The sequence below is a fragment of the Lissotriton helveticus genome, chromosome 7 (genome assembly GCF_964261635.1).
Source record: "Lissotriton helveticus chromosome 7, aLisHel1.1, whole genome shotgun sequence".
Taxonomy (NCBI): domain Eukaryota; kingdom Metazoa; phylum Chordata; class Amphibia; order Caudata; family Salamandridae; genus Lissotriton; species Lissotriton helveticus.
Window position 1 is genome coordinate 284,785,592 of NC_136068.1, and position 23,468 is coordinate 284,809,059.

The following is a 23,468-nucleotide window of genomic DNA, read 5'->3' on the forward strand; positions in this document are numbered from 1 at the left end:
AGTCAGATTGAGGTAAATTAATTTATTTTCTCACCATAGCTGACAAACACGTTTCAGCCACAACGGCCTTTATCAACATCAGCATGCTACATATTCTCACACATTTGAAACATTATTCTTGTTATCCTGATAGAAAACGGACTTGAGTCTACAAAAGACATTTAACAATTGGTCGTGGACATCTTAGAATGGTAAAAGTAAAATACACTTACATCAATTCATCATTCATAAAGACACATTCAATTAAATATTTCAAATGTTGATCCAATATTTTAAATAAATAAAGTCAGCATGATGTTTTCTAAGAATGTTACATGTATAAGCATCTCATTTACATTGTGCTTATATTGTAGAGTATTAACTACACTTAAAAAGGGGGGGCTTCTTCGTATTATTAAGCCATGTCGTGCCGCTGCGTCTGGGGACATTGCCGTGGGCTGTTGCTGCTGCCCTCTACTTTTGCTGCCGTCTTTCCCGCGAGGACAACGAGGCTGGGACCCTGGCTGCAACTGACTAACATTGCCCAACGCTCACGGCCGCAAACTCTCCCACGAGGACTACAAGTCCCAGCAGCCCTGCGCCTCTCGCACCTGAGGCCCATCACCGCTGCAGGTACTTAGCATTTTGCTGCATCCGCTTTGCGGGTGCCGCTGCGTCTGGGGACATTGCCGTGGGCTGTTGCTGCTGCCCTCTACTTTTGCTGCTGTCTTTCCCGTGAGGACAACGAGGCTGGGACCCTGGCTGCAACTGACTAACATTGCCCAGCGCTCACCGCCACAATCTCTCCCACGAGGACTACAAGTCCCAGCAACCCTGCGCCTCTCGCAACTGAGGCCCATCAGGCCCCTCCCTTTATTGGCACATATCTGTCTCCTATATCCGCTTCGCGGGTCAAGGGCGGGCCCGTTCCGCGCCCGTCCTCAACAGGAAGAGGCAGAGCAGGGCCCCCTCTAACATTTGGATTACAAGAGCCCTCATATAAGGACGTAAGGACTGAAAGGTACTGTGGGGATCTGGAAGGGGTTTGCTGTCCCTTCGTGTTGAATTTTTTTTTTAAGGTGTATCCAATAACACCCCAAGCTACTCAGGAGGGACTGTTTTATAATTTTGCTGATAATAATGGGTAAAAGGAAGTCTATGGAGGGGGGAGCAGCACTTGTTCATGCAAAAAAGGGGAAAAAGGCAAAAAAGGCTCAACATGCGGCAGTTAACTGCATCCTCACAATTATCGAAGCTATTGTTAGTGAATGTGAGGTGATTCTAGTGGGGGATCCCAGTAATAACATTGCTGAAAATCCTGAATCTCTAACTGGGGCTCCAAAGCAGAATCGGAGTAAAGTGATCCCTGCAATTTTTACTAAGAAACCCCTACTTACCCGCTCTAAGGCCCCACTGAGCCAGGTGCCACAGAGCTACCAAATGGGTCTACCTCTCCTATCAAGAATGACTCCCCTATCAAAACAACAGAGAACAAATTGATAAAGAGAGAGAACAAAGTCTGGCCATCACACAGCCCTGGCGGACCCCTCTATTCACAGGTATCCTCCCTGTCAGTTGTCCCTGACTCCCCCATCTGATTTTAGCATAATTACCCTCATGAAGTTTCTTAATAAACTCGAGGAGATGTTGTGGAAAACCCATGTCCTGTAACACCTGCCAAAGCTTAGCGCAGGGCACCAGGTCGAAGGCGGTTTTCAAATCCAGAAAGGCCAGGTATAAACTGCCTTTCGCGATGGACACAGATTTTCAGTATACCGCAAAGAATCTGAAAACCTGGTCCATCGTGCCCACCTTTTGCCTGAAACCCGCCTGAAAATGAGTCAAAATATGCCCTTCATCAAGCCAGGACCCTATTCTGGCGACAATGACCCTGCCCGCTACCTTCTGGACCGCATCGATTAAACTAATCGGCCTGTAGAATGTGTGTATATATATATATATATATATATATTCACTGAAAAAACCATAGGTTATAGACCATATATAGTTAGGAATTAGCATTTACAAAACCTTGAAAATTCACTGAAAAAACCATAGGTTATAGACCATATATAGTTAGGAATTAGCATTTAAAAAACCTTATTTTACTCACACAAAACCATTGAAATTCCATATATAGTTAGTTGCACTAACTATATATTGCGCACCCGCAATCCACTGCTGATCATGTCACATATTACATCATTCATGACATGGTCAGTGACATCACTGATGACATCACTGATGACATCTCAAATGACATCACTGATGACATCACTGATGACATCATCCAGTGACTGTGTGTTTCTGTAAAGTTTAAATATGTTTTAGATATTGAAGAATGAGTAGATGTATAACTGTCTGGACGAAGGATTTAGTAGGTGCATGACTGAATGTATGAGTGAGTGATTAAATGTGTCTCACTGAGTGCATGGGTTAGTGACTAAACTGTCTTAATTTGTGCATCATTATGTCTGTTGTTCTGTAAACTACTGCATGTGTTGATCAGTAGCTATATGATTAACTATATGGGTTATTGATTGATTGTCCAAGTATTTGTATGGGAGACTGAGTGTGTGTGTGGCTGGCTGGGAGGTGTGTGACTCTGTGCAGATCAATGTGTACTTGTATCAATGATTGTATAAGAAAGTAAGTATGTGTTACTATATGTTTGAAAATGTAAGGTGCTCTATGTTTAACTGTATAGACAAGAAAATGGAAGTGTGATTGATTCTTTACAGGACTGACTAGGTGTGTGAGTAACTCCATGGATGAGTGGCAGAGTGTGAGTGTCTGTATAGGTGTATGAGTGCATATGATAGTGTTGTAAAGATGAGTGATTGTATGTATGAATGATTGTATGGGTGAATGAGTGAATGTGTGTGTAGACGTAGGAATCAGTGAGTACGTATGTAGTAACTAGTATTGGTGTGTCAATGGTTTCAAAAATTATACTCTGTATTTAACACTGGGTGAAACAGAGGTTATATTAAAATGTGAGGAGATGCATTGTATTGTCACATGAATGATATCATCAGTGATGTGGTCATTGATGTCAAATGAGATGTCATCAGTGATGTCATCAGTGATGTCATTTGAGATGTCATCAGTGATGTCATCAGTGATGTCACTGACCATGTCATGAATGATGTAATATGTGACATGATCAGCAGTGGATTGCGGGTGCGCAATATATAGTTAGTGCAACTAACTATATATGGAATTTCAATGGTTTTGTGTGAGTAAAATAAGGTTTTTTAAATGCTAATTCCTAACTATATATGGTCTATAACCTATGGTTTTTTCAGTGAATTTTCAAGGTTTTGTAAATGCTAATTCCTAACTATATATGGTCTATAACCTATGGTTTTTTCAGTGAATTTCAATGGTTTTTTAATAGCAAATATCATAAGCTGTCGAATGTCAAGTACGTGGTAAGTGAAAACATTTTCGTGTTTATGCACACTGATCTGCTTTGAATGGTGCCCCCCCCCCCTCATTTCTATTAGGAGTACTCTCTCTTTGCAGATAGTGAAAGGTAGTTAACGCAGGCCTTTGCCCCCGTTGTAATCCGTCGTGCCTGCTTCTCTCTCCATTTGATTGATTGTTATCCAAGTATTTACTGTTTTAGAATTAGTTCTCTTTGGTTCATTCTCTATTTACAAACAAACACAGAGTCGCAATACTCTGTTTAGTCTTTGCAGATAACGAAAAATCGTGTAAAAAAAAAGAAAAGGAATCGAGCAAAATCAGTAGGCCACTAATGGGATCTCTTTTTGACCTCGCTAAAATAGAAACATTAGGAACAACCCCTCATGACAAATACAAAACTAGTGAGATGAACTGAACTCCACACAATGATGGCTGCAAAACAGCTCGGCTCCGCCACCCACCCCGCCCAAAATAACGATAAAAAGCGGCTGCCATGATTGGTTGCGGAATGGCCACAACGGAGCTACGAAATGGTGCTGCTCTCATGCTAACCCCAGCTTCGGTCTGAAACATCCAGAAACACTGTAGACTACCAATTCGATCAGTTCCGGTAGCGCCCCAATGTAACCCGGTAGAGAAGAACTAGCCCTCCCCTCTTTGACTGATGGTTCTTGTTGCCTGTCCCTTCTGTTGTCATTTAACAGAACTATTTAGCCTGCTGAAAGGGGTTGTGTTTCGACCGCTGGTTGGTGGAGACATTTTGACTATATTCTGGACCTGCGTTGTCGCGTAATGCGTCATATGACGCGCCGCGTTAGCGCATCCGGAAGTCATCCGGGGCGCGCAGCGCGTAACGTAAGCATAACAAGTCATGTGACTTGTTAATAAAACTTTTCATTGGTTCATTTTACTTTTCTTATTCTAATGATGAAAGCCTTGGTCATATCACCTAAAAATTACGCTTTTAATTACTTCCGAACATTATTTTCTCTTAAATATATGTTATAATGTTCCAGGCTAATGTACTTTCCCGGAAATTTTACAACTGTCCTGCAAGTAAAATATATTCTTTTTTCGAGAAAAAGAGCGTTTCTTCGTCCCATGACGGAGCCGTTGAGCAAAAGAGGGTCGACCTGCTGTCTTAGTCGCCGATACGCCTGAATATGAGATTCTTATCGATCACTTTATGTTGCAGGAATAGAAAACACAACAGCCCTTGACCATTTATCTTTACTGCGTTCCTTCGTATTATACCTTTTACCCTTCATGTAATTGGTCTGCTTTATTTCACTTGCCTTTTAATGATTCTAAAACAGTGACTATTATTAAAAACTTTACCAATGTATACACTACTACCATGTTTTCTTTTAAAAACCTTTATTGTGAAAATTTCATTATACAAATACGAGCCTATAACCACGTGGGCCTGCCACGGAGCAAACTGTAATCGTATATGATGAATAGACATTTACACTGTAGAGGAACGTAACGGGCGGGCCATTAGGTTGCAAAAACTAAGGTGTCTAACAGTTACGGAATCGGTGGACGTACATTTTATAATTAAAATACGACAGGGCCAGTTACAATAAAATTATCTAGATATACATTTGCGGGCAAGTACCATGGGTGACGTTAATTCGAATTTTCAACAGTACAGTAATCAATAACACATCAGAACTTAATATCAATAGGGATGTCGAAATATTCAATCAATTCTCGTCCCCGCCCGCCATGTGCTTCAAAACTGCATATGTATCTCGTGATTTCAAGGTTCTGCAACCAGTACACAACAAGGAGTTACGAGTCCCATTTATTCCGGCGCCATTTTGGGCGAGGACGGGCAGGTCCAGGATATAGTCAAAATGTCTCTACCAACCATCGACTATGATGATGTTCATATGCTGTATTTATTAGAGTAACACTCATCTGCCCACATGAAATTAATTTACCACAATCTAAACATGTCATTTTAATCTTTCCAAAGTTCTTCTAAATATTTGGGACCGTTTCCCTTGCCTCTGAAGCTCTCAGTGCCACTTCTTTGATGAATGTACTAGCAGGTCAGGGGTTCTCCTCCAAATCTCTCTTTTATGCAGCACTATAATTAATTGGTGCCACCTCTCCATATGACGATGCATGGTATAGTTACCACAACTATATATTTTTTCGGTTCCTCTGGAGAGTTCATCGTGGCAGATGAAGCGTGTAACATACCGGGCATTTACCTTTTTTTGCATGTACAGGAAAGGAAAAAAAAATCGAGCGTTCGAGTTCTTAGGTGTCCCAGGGCCATTTTAGTGGACCAGGCCCAAATCCAAAGAACAGCTATCTCACAGGCTAATGGGGCGACCCACGCCGAGTTTCAGCATTGTAGGATGACCACACAAGTACAGCAACTTGCTAGACATCACCTCGGTGCCATCCGGATCTCGGCGCCCCACTGCAGATGAAGTGCCTCTCAACTATGAAACCACCACGGTGACATCCGGATCTTGGTGCGTTGTGCTGCCTTCGGCCTATTCGCACATCGGTCCGCTACTGACGCCATCTCACAGGCTAATGGGGTGACCCACGCCGAGTTTCAGCATTGTAGGATGACCACACCAACTTGCTAGACATCACCTCGGTGCCATCCGAATCTTGGCATCTCAACGCCTAGTGGTATCTTCCATACAGAAAATATTGTTACGCTGCCTTTGGCCCCATTCGCACATCAGTCCGCAACTTAGACATCACCTCGATGCCATCCGGATCTTGGCATCTCAGCGCCTTGTGGTGTCAGTCAGAAAATATTGTTGCGCTGCCTTTGGCCCCATTCGCACATCAGTCCGCTACTGACACCATCTCACAGGCCAATAGGGCGCCCCACGCCGACTTTTACCATTGTACGATGGCCACACCAGTGGCACAACTTGCTAGACATCACCTCGGTGCCATCCGAATCTTGGCATCTCAACGCCTAGTGGTATCTTCCATACAGAAAATCTTGTTACGCTACCTTTGGCCCCATTCGCACATCGGTCCGCAACTTAGACATCACCTCGGTGCCATCCGGATCTTGGCATCTCAGCACCTTGTGGTGTATTCTCTTCAGAAAATTTTGTTGAGCTGCCTTTGGCCCCATTCGCACATCGGTCCGCAACTTACACATCACCTCGGTGCCATCCGGATCTTGGCATCTCAGCGCCTTGTGGTGTCTTCTACTCCGAAAATATAGTAGAAAATATTGTTGCGCTGCCTTTGGCCCCATTCACACATCAGTCCGCTTCTGACACCATCTCACAGGCCAACAGGGCGCCCCACGCCGACTTTTACCATTGTACGATGGCCACACCAGTGCCACAACTTGCTAGACACCACCTCGGTGCCATCCGGATCTTGGCATCTCAGCGCCTTGTGGTGTCTTCAAATCAGAAAATATTGTTGCGCTGCCTTTGGCCCCATTCGCACATCGGTCCGCTACTGACGCCATCTCACAGGCCAACGGGGCGCCCCACGCCGACTTTCAGCATTGTAGGATGGCCACACCAGTGCGGCAACTTACTAGACACCACCTCGGTGCCATCCGGATCTTGGCGCGTTGTGCTGCCTTCGGCCTATTCGCACATCGGTCCGCTACTGACGCAAACTCACAGGCCAACGGGGCGCCCCACGCCGACTTTCAGCATTGTTGGATAGCCACACCAGTGCGGCAACTTACTAGACACCACCTCGGTGCCATCCGGATCTTGGCGCGTTGTGCTGCCTTCGGCCTATTCGCACATCGGTCCGCTACTGACGCAAACTCACAGGCCAACGGGGCGCCCCACGCCGACTTTCAGCATTGTAGGATGGCCACACCAGTGCTGCAACTTGCTGGACACCACCTCGGTGCCATCCGGATCTTGGCGCGTTGTGTTGCCTTCGGCCTATTCGCACATCGGTCCGCTACTGACGCCGCCTCACGTGCCAACGTATTTTCTCCGCATTTTATACCCTATGCCGCATAACAGGTCATGTGACTTGTTTATAAAACTTTTCATTGGTTCATTTTACTTTTGGTTTCCTAATGATGGAAGGCATGATCATGTGACCTAAAAACAACACTTTTCATAGGATGAAAACTTTTTTTTTTTCCCAAACGATGAAAGCCCCACCTTGTTTCTGGATGTTTCAGACTGAAGCTGGCGTCAGCATGAAAGCACCACCATCTCGTGGCTCCGTCGTGGTCATTCCGCGAGCAATCATGGCAGCCGCTCCCCACCAGAAGCCTGCAGGAGTCGGAGCCCCCAAAACTTTTGATGAATTCTCAAGGCGGAGGGGACGCTTTCGAGAATGGGGTCCAAGACCTAGCAGACAAGCGTCCGATTTCCAAGGTGTCCCAGGGCCATTTCAGTGGACCAGGCCCAAAAAGGAAACAGCCTGCCGCCATTTTGAGAGTCCTGTGACAGCCGCCTATCGCTGCACTGCAAGAGTGGGCGCAACTCAGCTGAATTGCGGCTTTTGACACAGTGGACCAAAAACGGACGGAATGGCAACTGAAACGGTAAAGGGGCGCCCCACTACAACAGATGACACTCCACCTGGAGAGGCCCGTTCACGCCGCCTCCCCCGGGGCGCTCCACGCCGTTATTCGGAGCAGCATTGTAGGATACCAAAACCAGTGCGGCAACTTACTGGACATCACCTTGGTGCCATCGTTCTGCTGCCTTGGAACTATTCGCGCAACAGTTTGCTACTGATGACCCACCCCCCGCGACGCCCCATGCCGTTATTTGCTGGGTGGCAACTTACTAGACATCACTTTCGTGTCATCTAGATTTCGGCGCGTTCTGCTGCCTTGGAACTATTCGCACAACAGTTTGCTACTGATGACCCACCCCCCGCGACGCCCCACGCCGGAAATCTGGACGTTGTGCTGCGTTGGGACTATTCGCACAGCCGACCGCTACTTCGTTGTTTTTCCCTAAAAATGTTTATATGTTATTACTATTTTTGTTTTCTTGTATATATTTATAAATTATTAAAGTTTTATAATCTTACTACTTTGTCGGAGTGCTATATATTTTTAATGTGACACATAATTGTAAAAACTTTGATGTACAAACAGTCATCCCTGGAATCTTCCGCTTCAGGCTCGGTCCCCTCCCCAATCACAATACAGGATGGTTTTCAGATAATAGCAACGCTTCTGCTGTGACGGATCTCATCGAGTGTGGGCCTTGATCTACTATAACTCCTTTGAAGAGGGGTGATTCTTTACAGCTGTGGCCATAAACTACATCTGCAGGGCTAGCTGATACCCTAGGACCAGCCTGGACAATCGGACACAGAGGAAAAGGAGTGTCAGAGGGTGCGGTAGTGAATAGGGCGAAAGGGAGGTGTCGGGCGGGCACAGGGTGTGATTCTCAGGGAACAGCAGCGCAGATGGGGGAGGTTTATTACCCATGCATAAGACAGAGAGCGGGGGTGACCACTGCCTGGGGGAGATGCTTGCGAGGGTGGGGAGCCATGCTAAGGATCGACAGCGTGCACAGAGTGGGTCTGGTCAAGGCATCTAAAATGGCTGCCGTGCACGACAAAAGTGTGGCATTTGAAAAAAGACAAGATGGCGCAGACAATGTTTTTCAACACTTCCTGATTTCCTTCGAATCGACCGTTAACAGACGTTGGGGCATATTACCAAAGTTAAGCGATATTTATCCCTAACGATGCTTAGCAACGATTTTTTTACCGTCAGAAATTATCGCAGATAAACCTTGCTATTATCAAGGTTTATCGGAAATACGATAAAAAACGACCGCAATGCATTAATATCGCTGAAAACTCAGCGATATTCATGCATTACCGAGCTAATGCTCTTAGCCATGTTATCCACCTCCCATTGGATAACATGGCTAAGAACTGCTCAGGGCAGGTGGTAGCTTTTGGAGATATTCGCCCTTATCTCGAATATTTCCAAAAGTTGATAATAGGAGATAGCGATGTTAGCGACTGTTTCCAGTCGCTAACATCTTGGCATGCCCACTTTGCATGTCATTAGTGATAAATATCACTCACATGCAAAGTGGGGCCCAAGATGGTCGCTATCTTCTACTAGCCGTCGCTAACTGGTGTTAGCAACAGCTAGGTAATACACATATAATTTTATCTCCGCGAAGCGGAGCGCTGTTACAGATATATATCTTGTTTCTGAACGTTAATTTCTCAAAATGCACTGAAGCACATATATTGAGACCTAGCAAAGGCACATCGGGCTACCAGTCCCTACAATTTTGCCAAGTTTCGTGCAAATCCATTCAGCTGTTCGATCCTACCGAGAGACAAGATGGCGGCCGCTACGGACTGTTTGGAATGTTTACAGACACCGGAGAGCCAATCAGCTTCGCTTCGCAAAGCTCCGTAACGCGAAAAGTACGCGAAGCGGTGCGCTGTTACAGATATATACCTTTTTTTGAACGTTAATTTCTCAAAATCCACTGGAGCACATATATTGAGATCTAGCAAAGGCACATCGGGCTACCAGTCCCTACAATTTTGCCAAGTTTCGTGCAAATCCATTCAGCTGTTCGATTATTATTATTTTTATTTTTTTTTGCCCCGCGGGGCCCTTTTAAAACCTCCACATCAAACCTAGGGGGTGAGCGACAATGTACTATGCCCCCTTATGGTCATTTGCCCCTTCGCTTTGGCCTCCTCTTGTCTCTCGATCCTACCGAGAGACAAGATGGCGGCCGCTACGGACTGTTTGGAATGTTGACAGACGCCGGAGAACCAATCAGCTTCGCTTCACAAAGCTCCGTTGCGCGAAAAGTACGCGTAGCGGAGCGCTGCCCAGTCCGCTGTTACAGATATATACCTTTTTTTGAACATTAATTTCTCAAAATCCACTGAAGCACATATATTGAGATCTAGCAAAGGCACATCGGGCTACCAGTCCCTACAATTTTGCCAAGTTTCGTGCAAATCCATTCAGCTGTTCGATTATTATTATGTTTATTTTTTTTTGCCCCGCGGGGCCCTTTTAAAAACTCCACATCAAACCTAGGGGGTGAGCGACAATGTACTATGCCCCCTTATGGTCATTTGCCCCTTCGCTTTGGCCTCCTCTTGTCTCTCGATCCTACCGAGAGACAAGATGGCGGCCGCTACGGACTGTTTGGAATGTTGACAGACGCCGGAGAACCAATCAGCTTTGCTTCACAAAGCTCCGTTGCGCGAAAAGTACGCGTAGCGGAGCGCTGCCCAGTCCGCTGCTACAGATATATATCTTTTTTTGAACATTAATTTCTCAAAATCCACTGAAGCACATATATTGAGACCTACAAAAGGCACATCGGGCTACCAGTCCCTACAATTTTGCCAAGTTTCGTGCAAATCCATTCAGCCGTTCGGGCTAAAAGTGAGGCCAACCGCCCTATGGAAATTAACATGGGAAAAACGCGTTTTGGGACCCCCCTTTTTTCTCGGCCCCCCCTTGACGAACCCCCCCAAAATTTTCAGGGGCTGCTCAGAAACAAAATGTGCCATTTTCCTGACAATTGCAGCCAATTCCGTCCACAAACGCCAAAGTTATTAGACATAGAATTTTCAAAAATCCCATAGAGAAAAAATCCTAACTATATATACCTACTGGCGACCGCCAGTAGGTAATATATATATATATATATATATATATATATATATACATATATATATATATACATAAGTCATCCCTAAGTAGGCCTTATTGCCCATAAGGCAAGGTGCATGGCAATTAAAAGTAGGACATGTAGACAATGTTAAACATGCCCTTACTGTGGGCTTATTGTCACTGTAATAGAAATGTCTATTACACAGGAAATCATTGGGATACAATTTTACATTCAATAATAATATCCTCAGCTAGGTAACAGCTCCAAAATTAATTCTTGGACTTTTTAAAATATTTATTACCAGCCCAATTCACTGTTAAAATCAGATTTGTAATAAGTATTTTGGTAAAGGTACTTTTAGAAATTTACCTTTTCCCCTCCTAAAGCCTGTAGAACTCCATTTAAATGAGTTCCTTCTGTCACCCAGGGGCAGAAGAACCTTCTTGTTGAAATATGAACTTACTCCCATAGCTGAGACAAATGCCATGGTTGTGGGGAAGTGTTATGTTCCTTTGACAGGATGGCCATCTGGGCTGTGCCAAATAACTTGATTAATTTCAAAGAGGCATACCCTGTGACAGGCAAATATTAGCTTACATGTGGTTAGGGCCTTCTTTTGCCCACCTAGCCAGGCAGTTTAAGTTGCAATGGGGTGACCCAGTATCCCTCAGAACCTGGGCAGTCATGAAAGTAGTATACAATTGGTTCTGTCAGGTGCGTGGTATTTCTTCAAATTATTAGGGAAATTCAAACACTTATTAAAAAATAGACAGATTAGTCAACAGTAATCCGAATCCAGGATTCAGTTCCGAAACACGTATGGCAGGGATGGTGTACAGTTTTGCTGTGCGGACTCTTTCCGACCCGCTGCTGCCTTCTGAACAATAAAGGGTAAACTTAACGCTGCGTGTGGGGTCTTCAACTGGGAGCAGTTTCATATTGCATACATATATATATATTAAACAAAAATAATTTTTTCAGTGTGGGTGTGATTAAAAAAAAACTTTCATTAAAAAGTGTTATTTTTAAATGTATTAAATATATCAGAATTATTTAATTATTATGTAGAATTAATTACACATATAAATTAATAGGAAAATGTGGTGTAGCATATTTTTTTTGTTTTGGGTTGGTTGCAAATATTTTAATTATTTGACATTTGAATATTTTATATTAAAACATGTTTAATTTTTTTAAGAATAATACACTTTACAATGTTCTGCAGTCTCAACATGTAGGAATTTGAGCTGTTATGCTAATATTAACTCTAGTCTAATTCTAATTATGGCAATTAATGTTTTTTTCAATCTTCTTTAGTCCTGAGATGTTTTGGAATTCCATGCCGTCCTGTTACCAACTTTAATTCGGCTCAGGACACAGACCGAAACCTCTATGTCGATACATGTTATGATGATAAAGCAGGCTATGTGGATTCATGTAAAGATGTACTTTGGTAACTATATCAGCCTTCTTATAAATCAAGGTGAATTGCAAACTGGTGAAACCAGCGGGGTCACTTGAAGTGTTGGAGCACATTATTGCTGTTGAAAGTTGATATGTATATATGTATGTTTATATGTATGTATATATGTATATGTATATATATATATGTATATATATATATATGTATATATTTATATATAAATATATCCATTTATCTATCCATCCATCTATCTATCTATCTATCTATCTATCTATCTATCTATCTATCTATCTATCTATCTATCTATCTATCTATCTATCTATCTATCTATCTATCTATCTATCTATATCTATATCTATATCTATATCTATCTATCTATATATATATATAATGTTTAAATTTTTTTGCACAAATTCTATGGCGTCTCAAAATTAATATGTTTGAGATGCACAAGAATTAAATTATTAATTAAAACAATTGCGTAATTTGCACATGCATCACAGCATTTAAGCTGCTATTGTGCACAAATAACCTTGATGGGATATAGGAATGCAGATCTACATTTAGCGCAATGTGATCTTAACAATGTAATGCAAAGAGAAATTCCTATTTATGAATATGTGTAAATAAGTGTTCAATTTTATAATTTTATAAAGTTTGTATGCAGCAATTCTTATGAACAAATATTTATTGCGTACTATGCATTAATGCTGACATAAATCCGACTGAGAAATGAGCTCAGAAAAAACAACAATTGCCATTTATAACATATTTATAACATATTCACTAAGTATTTCTACACTTTTTATAATCACGTGGTATTTGAAATGAGAAAAAAATTAGTATAAAAACATTCTCTTGCATTGCATGCCTGTTATGTGATCAAGGGTATTCACTACCCGAAACGCGTCATGCCTAAATGAAACAAAGAAGAGATACTAAACTTACCTGATATTCCATGCTGCTTGGTGGGCCGTGATTTCTGCTGTGCCGCGAACCGGAGAGACAGAATTTGCCTTGGACATGGCACAGTTAATAGTATACCTACATGTACCTTGACGACATTTAAGCAGTCAACATTATGGTTCAGATTTCAATTAGTAAAAGTATGAGTGCTGGTGGTGCCCAAAGCTCTGCTCAGAAGCCTGCGGTTGGTACATTGAATATCAAAGCTGCATAGCCTTGAATCCACCCCATGCCTCTTTAATCCACCACCAGATACTCCCTGCCCCAGTATCCCACTCTTGCTGGTTCTGCTTTCTTCCTTTGTGACAGTTTATCCGTCTTTCTCTTCCTCTATCTTTCCACTTTGTGTGCTTTCCCTCTCTTACTAAATGCAGGTACCCTTCAGTTGTGGCTCAAGGGTGACTGCATTGGCGCTAGGTAGCCAATTGTGAGCCATTGCAAGGAGAGAACAGAAGTTCCATAACTTTGTAAGTATGGTGTGTTTCTACTCTCTCCCTTTCACGCTATTCAACGCAGCAAGTTCCCTTTCTGCATTGCGTGAATGTAAATGGGGGGGTGCATATTTCAGTGCAATTTGAAAATCCAACAGCAAATTTGCTGCTTGAATTAGAGAGGGTAAGGCATTCAAATAGAGTGACACCGAAGGAAAAAGCTGTGAAAAGTGAAAGAGACGCCAAGGGGCCTAGGTCTAGTCAGAAGATTTGGATTAGGGGCTCAAAGGGTATGAGTTGGAGAATCATGTGATAGGAAGTTATGATTTGTTTGCTAGTATTAGTAAGTTATATAATGCTCTTTTTGTCTTTAGCTATCCACCATCGTTGCATTAGGTGGGGAGTGGAGTGCTAATTTCAATGAGTCGGGGGGAGTGAGATGGAGCTGGCCAGGAGGAGGGGACGAATAACACTTCCGTTTTGGCAGTAGTTGGCACAATTGACTCTGGTACCACTCTATGATGGAAATCTGTGAGACAGTCTGAGGTTTGGAGGTCAGGTGTGAAATCTTGGAAGGAGAAGACAATCTAGATATTGTCAGCATAAGTTATATCTCAGAAGTCAAAGGAGGAAATCCTTTCAGAGAGAGAAGCAGTTAGATTGGAGTTGTCTGCAACTTACACCTACACATAATCTACCAACACTGTAAAGTTTAAGGGCTGATACTTCGTGAAGAATATTTATAATACAGAAATTCATGGAAAAATTACTGAAAGTATTTGTAGGTAAAGGTTTTCCCTTCTTACTCTCCCAAGATGGCTTCTCCTTTGATAATTGATCATTAGTTTGTTGCAAAACTCTCTTATGGTGCGGTCCCTTCTGTCCTATGCCAATGTGCATGTGCATGATCCTCCCATTCCTGCACAAACTAATGATACACCTGAAATTATCTTTCTCTTATGTTATGCAGGAACTTTCAAGTGTGGAATGAGGCATGGTTTGCGCGCAAGGATCTTGGCTCGTCCTATGATGGGTGGCAGGCAGTTGACGCCACTCCTTTGGAGAAAAGTAAAGGTAACAAAAGGCTCTGTGTATCATCCACATCACACTTAGAGTCACAGATTCAATGCATGAAACAGGAACATCTTTGGATGCCTTAGAAATATAGGGGCATATCAGCAACAGCCAGCGATAATTATCCCTAGGCTCACTTAGCGCAAGCATAAATATCGCTGGTTTGTATCGCAGAGATAGCGCGTTATCAACAACACTTATCTCCAATGCGATATAAATTCAAGCGATAGCGGCAAAATGTGCGATTATCGCTGGAAATCCAGCGGTAATTGCACAGTGATAGGCAAAACCTTGTTGATAGGGCTGGGTGGTCTCAGACATATAGTCCACCACCCATAGGCTATTATGGGTTAGTCATTTTAAAAGCAGGTGTAATGAAACCTGCGATAGGCGTGGTTAGTGCTACTTTTATCGTCGCTATGCAGGTTAGCGTGCAGCTTGATGATTGGAGAAATGTTTGTTAGGGACATTTCCCACACAATTTTAGTCAGTTATGCCCACTTTGCATGTCATTAATGTTGCAAAGCTGGGCGTTGAGGAAACGGGCACAAGAGGCAAAGGAACACATGCTAGTGTGTCATTGCTGATAGTGCCCGAGAATGGACGTTAAAGCAGCGATAATTTATCGTGGGGCTTTGATGATATGCCCCATGATGCTGTTAAGGTCTTCAGTCAGTTGGTTGGTCCTACTTCAGTTTCTGAAAAACTCTATGATTTTCTTAGTCTTTATGCATATCACCTCATGCTTGTACCAGTCAGCAGAACAAATGCATAACTGAAATACTAAAGAAGATAAACACCCTACATCAAATAGTGCCACATCCAACTCGCTTTTCTTAAAAATCAAATGTACTAACAAATGTAATCCTAGTTTACTATTCTCCATTGTGCCTTATCTTCAACATATAGTTCGTGTACATGGTCAAAGCATGTGGTGCATTCATCTTTGATGCAGTGGTGACTTTTGAAACACACATTGGGCCGATCATACAAGAACTATATTTGACACTAAGTTGAACTACAGGTCGGTTTGCACATTTACAATGCAGAAATAAATGAGGTGTGCTGTATTAAGATGGGATGCTGCGGAGGAGCTTAGCGCGCACCCAAGATGGTCGCGTGAGCTCAGAGCTCCCGGACCTTCGCCACCTCCATCGACTATCCTGCATCTAATCCTGATTTGGACGACGGGCTTCTGTGGTCGTGAACCTGCTGATCACTTATCCGTTGGCGGATTTCGCTTTGGTCTCCGGGAACCTAAGATATGGCTTTTTGAATATTTGCGGCCTGCTCCTTGGCACTGCCCCGGGCTCGCCTACTCTGACAGCCGGGTGGTAATCGAATAACAACGGCCTGCGTTAACCTCCCTTGCCCGGTCTTCTACTTTCGGTTTCGATTTTGATGATCCTACGTCATTGACCTTGCCTTGGTCGCCCTGGTTGCTTGCTTCACTCGTTTATTCGCAACATCGCTTGGAGATCCGGACTTTCTTGCTCTTTGCCTAGTGACTGGTCCTCACTTTATTCCTTGAGCTTCTGCGGGCACATCGAGTGTAGCCATTTTCACTAGGTCTCAGACTACCCTCCGGGGCACACAACCTAAGATGGCCACCAAGCCTGAAGCGGAGAGGCGCAAGACCAGACCGGCAGCTCGAGGAGGTTCTGTCCAATCCAACGTCATGGACCGATATACCCTCACTAAGAGCTCTCCGAGCGGAATGGCTAAACCCCCGGCCGGCATTGAGGATGAATCCCTGCTGGGTGATGACCCGTCGTTGAAAGACGTCATGTGCGCCATTGCTGGGATGAAGGCCGCGATGGGACAACAGTATGAGGCCCTAACCCACAAGCTGGACACTGTTGCCATAGATGTCAATTTAATCAGGACGGATCTTGCAAAAACCAACGAAAAGGTCAAGTCTCTCGACCTGAAGACTACTAGTCTCATCGCCGACGTCTCTGACCTACAGACGGAGGTCGGTAATCTGAGATCCGCCCGTGACTATCTCTCCCGTCGCTTGGACGATTTTGAGGGCCGAGCACGACGGAACAACGTCCGACTGGTCGGTGTCCCGGAGAAGACGGAATCGTCAGCTGTGGACCTACTGGTGGAGGACCTTGTCCTAAATCATTTAGCGCCAAAGGGCCTGAGCAAGTTCTTTGCAGTAGAACGGGCCCACCGTGTCCCGGGTGGCCCGCCCAAGCTGGGTGCCTCTCCGCGCCCCATCATTGCGCGGATTTTCAACTTTCGCGACAGGGATGTGATACTGCAGGCTTCCCGCACATCAGGCCCCACGGAATATGAGAACGCTGCGGTCAGCTTTTATCCGGACTTCACCCAACAAGTCCAGAAGCAGCGGCTAGGATTTCAAGGAGTGAAGAAGAGACTGAGAGACAGGGACATGAAATATGCCATGCTTTTCCCGGCTCGATTGCGTATCGTCCACAATGATAGAACATTTTTCTTTGACCATCCTGAAGCGGCTAATGACTGGTTGGACTCGCTGCCTACGGGACGAGGGCGGTTTGAACAATCGGAACCTTCCGGTGGAGCGGAGGGCGGCCCGACGGAGCAGGAATAGGGAGCGACATTGGCTCCCGGACCAACGTTTTGACTTTCGGCATGGTTCGATGCTATATTGATAATGATTGCTGCTCCATTGTCTTACTGGGGTGTGGGTGAGGGTGCGGGTGAGACTTCCTCCTCTGGGGTTCTTTTCGTAGATTAGTTGTATGTTAGGGCGACAGGCACGCTGCGAGTTGGGGTGGCTTTTGAGTCTAACGCAGGGGTGCGGGGTGGGGGGTATGATGTTGTTTTGGGGGGTTGGGAAGTTCAGGGATGTGTTTCTTTGTTTTTTTCAAGGCATAATGCTGATGATCTTCTGTGTTGTGGTGTCGCGGCTGGAGTGGGGGGAGACTTGGGGTGGACTCTGGGATGGGGGGTAGGGGACTACGGATACTGTGTTGGAACGTCAATGGTCTGGGAGACAGAATTAAACGGGGAGTGGTCTTGCAGTTACTGAGACGCTTGTCCCCTGATGTGGTTTTGCTTCGGGAGACGCACTTGCTGGGTAATACGTGCCACGCCATGAATAGGCGTGGCTATCGTCTCATTGCACACTCAGGTTTCACTTCTGGCTCCAGAGGGGTGGGCATTCTAATCCGGACCTCCCTCCCCCTCGCTGTTGACGACATTATACTTGATGATAGAGGGCGGTACGCCGCCATTGTGGGGCGTTGGGAGGGTAGGGTTGTTACACTATTTTCTGTTTACATACCCCCAGGTCTTCAAACTACGACCTATGCGGATTTGGGAAGAGTGATTCTGGGATTCCCCGAGGGTTTGCTTGTGGTCGGGGGAGACTTTAATTCAGTAGTATCTGGGATGTGTGATCGTTACCCTCCCCGAGTTCTCGCTAAGTTCCAATCCTGGCTTGGGGACTTCATGGAGGCGCTGGGGCTGACCGAGTGTTGGCGATTACATCATCCTGGGCAACAACAGTATACCTTCCACTCTGGGGCCCACGGCAGCCTTTCGAGATTGGATTATGTTTTGATGCCCTCCTCCCAGACTTCCCGTATAGGGGAGGTGAAACATCTTGCCAGGGGTATTTCGGATCATTCCCCACTGTGGTTGGTTGTGAACGCACATGGGGGATCGGAGGGTCGAGTGGCCCCGATCAACCCATGGTACCTCCGTGATCCTAAGATTAGAGCGGAACTACTTAAGACAATTGATCACTACTTTGCTGAAAATGTGGGGTCAGTATCCTCTTCTGTCTCCTTGTGGGAGGCGTACAAAACTGTAATTCGGAGGCGGGCCCTCTCGTCGATTGGCAATGTTAAGAGATGTAGACGAGAGGAGGTTGTTCGTCTTGAGACTGAAATTACCGTTCTTGAGGGAGAGTTTGATGCTGGAGTCTCCCCTGAGAGGCTTCATCTGTTGGACCTAAAACAACATGAGTACAGAGTTCTGGTGACTGATGCAGCGAAGGAGATGAGTCGTGAACAGCAGGGACGTCTGTATGATGTGGGAGATAAGGCTGGGAAGTTGCTTGCTTGGTTGGATAGGAGAGAATGCGCGAGTCGAGTGGTTCCTGTTATAGTTGACGCGAATGGTGAAAGTATCACGGACCCTGCTGGGATTGTTGAGAGGTTCGCCGATTATTTTCGGGTAGTGTACTCCCCTGTGTCCGATAGACCGGAGCAGGACTCCCACATGCTTTTACGCGATATCTTGCTACCATGTTTGTCTGAATCTGAGCGGGACCTGCTGGAGGCTCTGCCTACGGCGGATGAAGTTGCGACCGCTATCCGTTCGATTCGCTCCGGGAAGGCCTCGGGCCCTAATGGGCTCCCTATAGAACTCTACAAGCTTTGTCCGGATGTACTGGCACCGTATATGCGATCTATGTTTCTGGAATCACTGGCGGAAGGGTTTCTTCCTCCTGACCAGAGATTGGCTTCCATAGTGATTATACATAAAGAGGGTAAGCCACGTGACCGCTGCGAATCGTACAGGCCTATTTCCCTAATAAATGCTGAACCCAAGATCCTGGCCAAAGTTCTTGCTAATCGTCTGGTGGCTGTTATAGGCGATCTGGTTCATCCGGACCAGTCCGGATTCATACCACATCGCAATACGGCACTTAATCTTCGGCGCTTGCATGGAGTCCTCGCGCGAGCCGGGACATTGAGAGAGTCGGCCATCTTGGCGTCTTTGGACGCCACCATGGCGTTTGACACGATTGAATGGCCCTATCTTTGGGCGGTCCTCTCCAAATTCGGATTTGGGCCCACCTTTATCCGTTGGGTTCGATTGCTTTATGCTGATCCCTTAGCCCAGGTAGTGGTGAATGGACGTGTCTCGGCCTCCTTTGTTCTCGGTAGAGGTACGCGCCAGGGCTGTCCTCTGTCCCCACTCTTGTTTGCCCTTGCTTTAGAGCCACTGGCGGCTTGGCTGCGATGGGAACCATCCATGAAGGGTATTCGATGGTCTCCGGACTTTGAAGACCGTGTATCTCTGTATGCAGATGACATCCTTTTGTACCTCACATCGCCCCGACAGTCGTTAATCGTCCTTTTTGACGTTTTGACTTCTTTCCATAAAAATTCCGGCTTAGTTATAAATTGGTCTAAATCTTGCGTTTATGTTCTCTCCGGTGATACTCCCCTCCTGCCCCGTGATTGTCCTATTCCGGTGGTACTAGATGGTTTCAAATATCTGGGAATCTTTGTCACCTTGGACCCCACACTTCGGTATGAGCGCAATTTGCTGCCCCCTCTCAGACGCCTTCGGGCAGCTGTCGGGACTTGGAGCAAGCTCCCCCTTTCTCCCTTGGGACGAGCTGCGTTGTTTAAGATGATGTCGCTCCCCCGGTTCCTTTATGCGCTTCAAAACACGCTTGATGTAGTGCCGGAGGAATATTTTCGTGAGATTGAGAGTCTACAGCGGCAATTGTTATGGGGGGCCGTCCTCGCATCGCCCTCTCGAAGCTTACACTCCCTTGGTACGATGGCGGCATCGCTCTCCCGGACATTCGTCGCTATTACTGGGCCTCTCAATTGGGGGCCATCAACCATGGCACCTACACTCCCCCACTAAACCCGGCTTTTGCGATGGACAGATGGTTGCTACCCGGTGGGGACTACAATAGGGCTCTATATGCGAAATCAGCTGGTGACACTCTTACGGGCCCCACCAAAACAGCAGTGCAGGTGTGGCGTAGAGCTACGGCGGCCACGGGATGGGCCGATAGGCCGACCCGGGCTACCCCACTATATGCTTCGGATAAAGTGGGCTCCCTTTGGCAATCGAAGGGATTTGATCGGTGGGACATGATCGGGATCAGTAGGGTAGATGACGTATGGATCAAGGGCAGGGTCAAGACGTTTGAGGAATTGAAAGTTGAGTATGGGCTGAATGATAAGGAATTCTTCAGATATGCGCAAGTCCGGCATGCGGTCTTGTCTGTTTTTCCACTAGGCTCGGACGTGCCGGAGGCATCCCCACTCGAGGATCGGATTCTGGATGGTCACGTTCCTGATAGCACGATCTCGCTAATTTATAAAAAGTTGATCAATACCAGGACTGATCTACTAGATAGTCTTCGAGGGTTGTGGACTGGAGATGGTCTGGAACTCGATGATGAGGACTGGCAGTCCGCTATTTCTTCCCCGAAGGAAGTAGCTATCCCGGCACGTCTTCGGTTCGTCCAACTGAAAATTTTGCATAGGGTGTATGTGACTGGCCCACGTCTGGTTCGTATGGGATTTTCGATGGATGGATTGTGCAGGCGTGGATGCGGTATGGTGGCTACGTTCCTTCATATTATCTGGGAATGCCCTGCTGTGATACGTTATTGGAACCGCGTGCATGAAGTAATGAGTGAGGTCACGGGAGTGCGATTAATGCCTGAAGCGCGAAGATGCTTGTTGAATGTCTGGGAGCCGAATGACTACAATCGAGCGCAGCTCCGCTGGGCGACCTTGGGAAACATGGTTGCCAAGCATGATATTGCCCAATTGTGGGGCGCTCAGAGGCCTCCGACACTTCTGGGATGGACACAAAACATGGATTGGTGCATGTTTCGAGAAAAAACTGTGTATGTTTCCCGTGGCAAACCAAGCAAGTGGGGGAAAGTGTGGACCCAATGGAACGCATACCGTGGAGATATATGTACTCCCCCAATGTCGGAATTTGATGCTGATTTGTCTTCCTCCCAACCTGACGTTTCCTCCGCAGGAACATAGTTGTTTTGTATGTATTTTGGTCTCCTTCCCCCCCCCCTCTCCCTCCCCCCAATTATTGATTGCGCTACTGCTTGATCCCTCTATGTACCCCCCCACGGACCACGTGATGACACGTTTTAATGTACTGCCTTGTTTTGTATTGTTCTTTTGTTTTCTTGTTTTAAAATCAATAAAAAGTTTTCAACAAAAAAAAAAGATGGGATGCTGCAAATTCCATTTTCGCAGGCCATCCTACTTGGGCACCACCCAGTGCCACTGCACCTGCTGCAATTTTGATAGCTACGCCCATGTCCCCAGTTAGCTGCATTGAAGAAAAGGGAAACGTCAATCAGTAAAATTTAATTAAACATAGTGTTAGCTGTTTTGTACTCCTCTGTATTGTGATGTGGACAGTTTTGCAGTAACTGTAGGATGAATCTCAGATCCCATTAAACTTATTTAAAGTTTAGCAGATAATGTATTCATCCAATATGTGACAGAAGTCCTGTCATCTGTAAGTAGTGAGAATATTGCACTTTTACAATACATCCGCCATATTATTGATGGAGTACCCAGTCAACCACACTCTAAATAAGGCCCGGAATGTGAAAACCTGTGCTTCGAGGCCCAGGGGTAGGGCATCTCCTTCTCACTAGCTGCTTCAATCTACAGAGAGTAGCTCTAGAGAACACCAGTGGCCTAGTGCCTCACAACCAAGTGCTGCACCTCAGCACTGGTGGTGTAGACTGCTAGTTGTGTCCCTCTGGTGTTGGAGTCAAACTCCACGCAGGGGGAGGTATCAAATAAGTGCCCTTAGCTGCCCCACCAATCAAAGATTGCGGCATTTGTGATTATATCGCTCATGAGCTGAAAGACCACATGACTCTCTGTACGTTTGAAAGCGCAGACAGCACAACTTGCCCTGGGCTGCCTGTTGCCAACATAGGTTACAAAAGAATCCACACTGCATGGTTGTGGCCCTCTCCGAGAAGAGGTCACTCAATGTATCTGAGGGGTGGACAGATTTATACTAAAAGAAAGTTGAATTAAAACACAGAGTGATGAAAATGTGAAAATATACTATTTATGAGGGCTGTGCTTGAATTTATGTTAAAAGTGCTGGTAAATATTGTAAAGAGCATTGCCATATAAAAATGGGGCTATTATTGCTTGTTACAAACAGCAGTATGAATAGTCATCGTTTCAAGACCCCCGGAAGTAGATCAGGGTCTCAGAAAACAAGATAGCGAAAGAGAGAGAGGTAAGTGAAAGATAAATGATATTTGAGACAAAGTGAGGCTCAGTCTCATGATGTCAAGATTCATAAAGCCCTTAGGAAATGAGGTTGGGTGAAAATTGCCTAACAGTCCTGCCTCCACATGTACTGTGGACATGAAGTAGAGCCAGCCCTCGACTATTCTTGTATTTCGGATGTATGACATTACTACGCATGCTATTACAACGCATGCCTTTACGATGCAAGTTTTACAACACAACTTTTACAACGACTTGCGTTGGGGGGTGCTGGATAGTGAATAGTTTAATTTACTATTCCAACTCCAGTCCCCGTTGATAGTAGGGAAGGTGTTGGAAACTATTCCCTGTCCTAGATCGCCCCCCAGCGCAAGTCGTTGTAAAAGTTGCATTGTAATGGTTGCGTCGTAAAGGTACTTCGTTGTAACAGTTGCGTTGTAAAGGGTGTTTACCTTGTATAAGTGTGCATGTTTGTACAATACATTTTCCAGAGCCTTCTTTGCATTTTTAGTCTTTGTGAAGCATTCAAACACTGAGAATTAACAAGACTTGATCAAATTAAAGA

The 23,468-nt window shown here is 45.3% G+C and overlaps 1 protein-coding gene across 1 annotated transcript in view; it reads left to right on the top strand.

The window, feature by feature from the left end:
- Nucleotides 1-23,468, top strand: part of LOC144768429 (protein-glutamine gamma-glutamyltransferase E-like) — a 382,753-nt gene that overhangs the window by 174,395 nt on the left and 184,890 nt on the right. Inside the window, exons 7-8 of the mRNA XM_078652075.1 lie at nucleotides 12,342-12,477; nucleotides 14,815-14,918. Of these exons, the coding sequence (XP_078508201.1) occupies nucleotides 12,342-12,477; nucleotides 14,815-14,918 (240 nt within the window). The remainder of the gene's footprint in view (nucleotides 1-12,341; nucleotides 12,478-14,814; nucleotides 14,919-23,468) is intronic.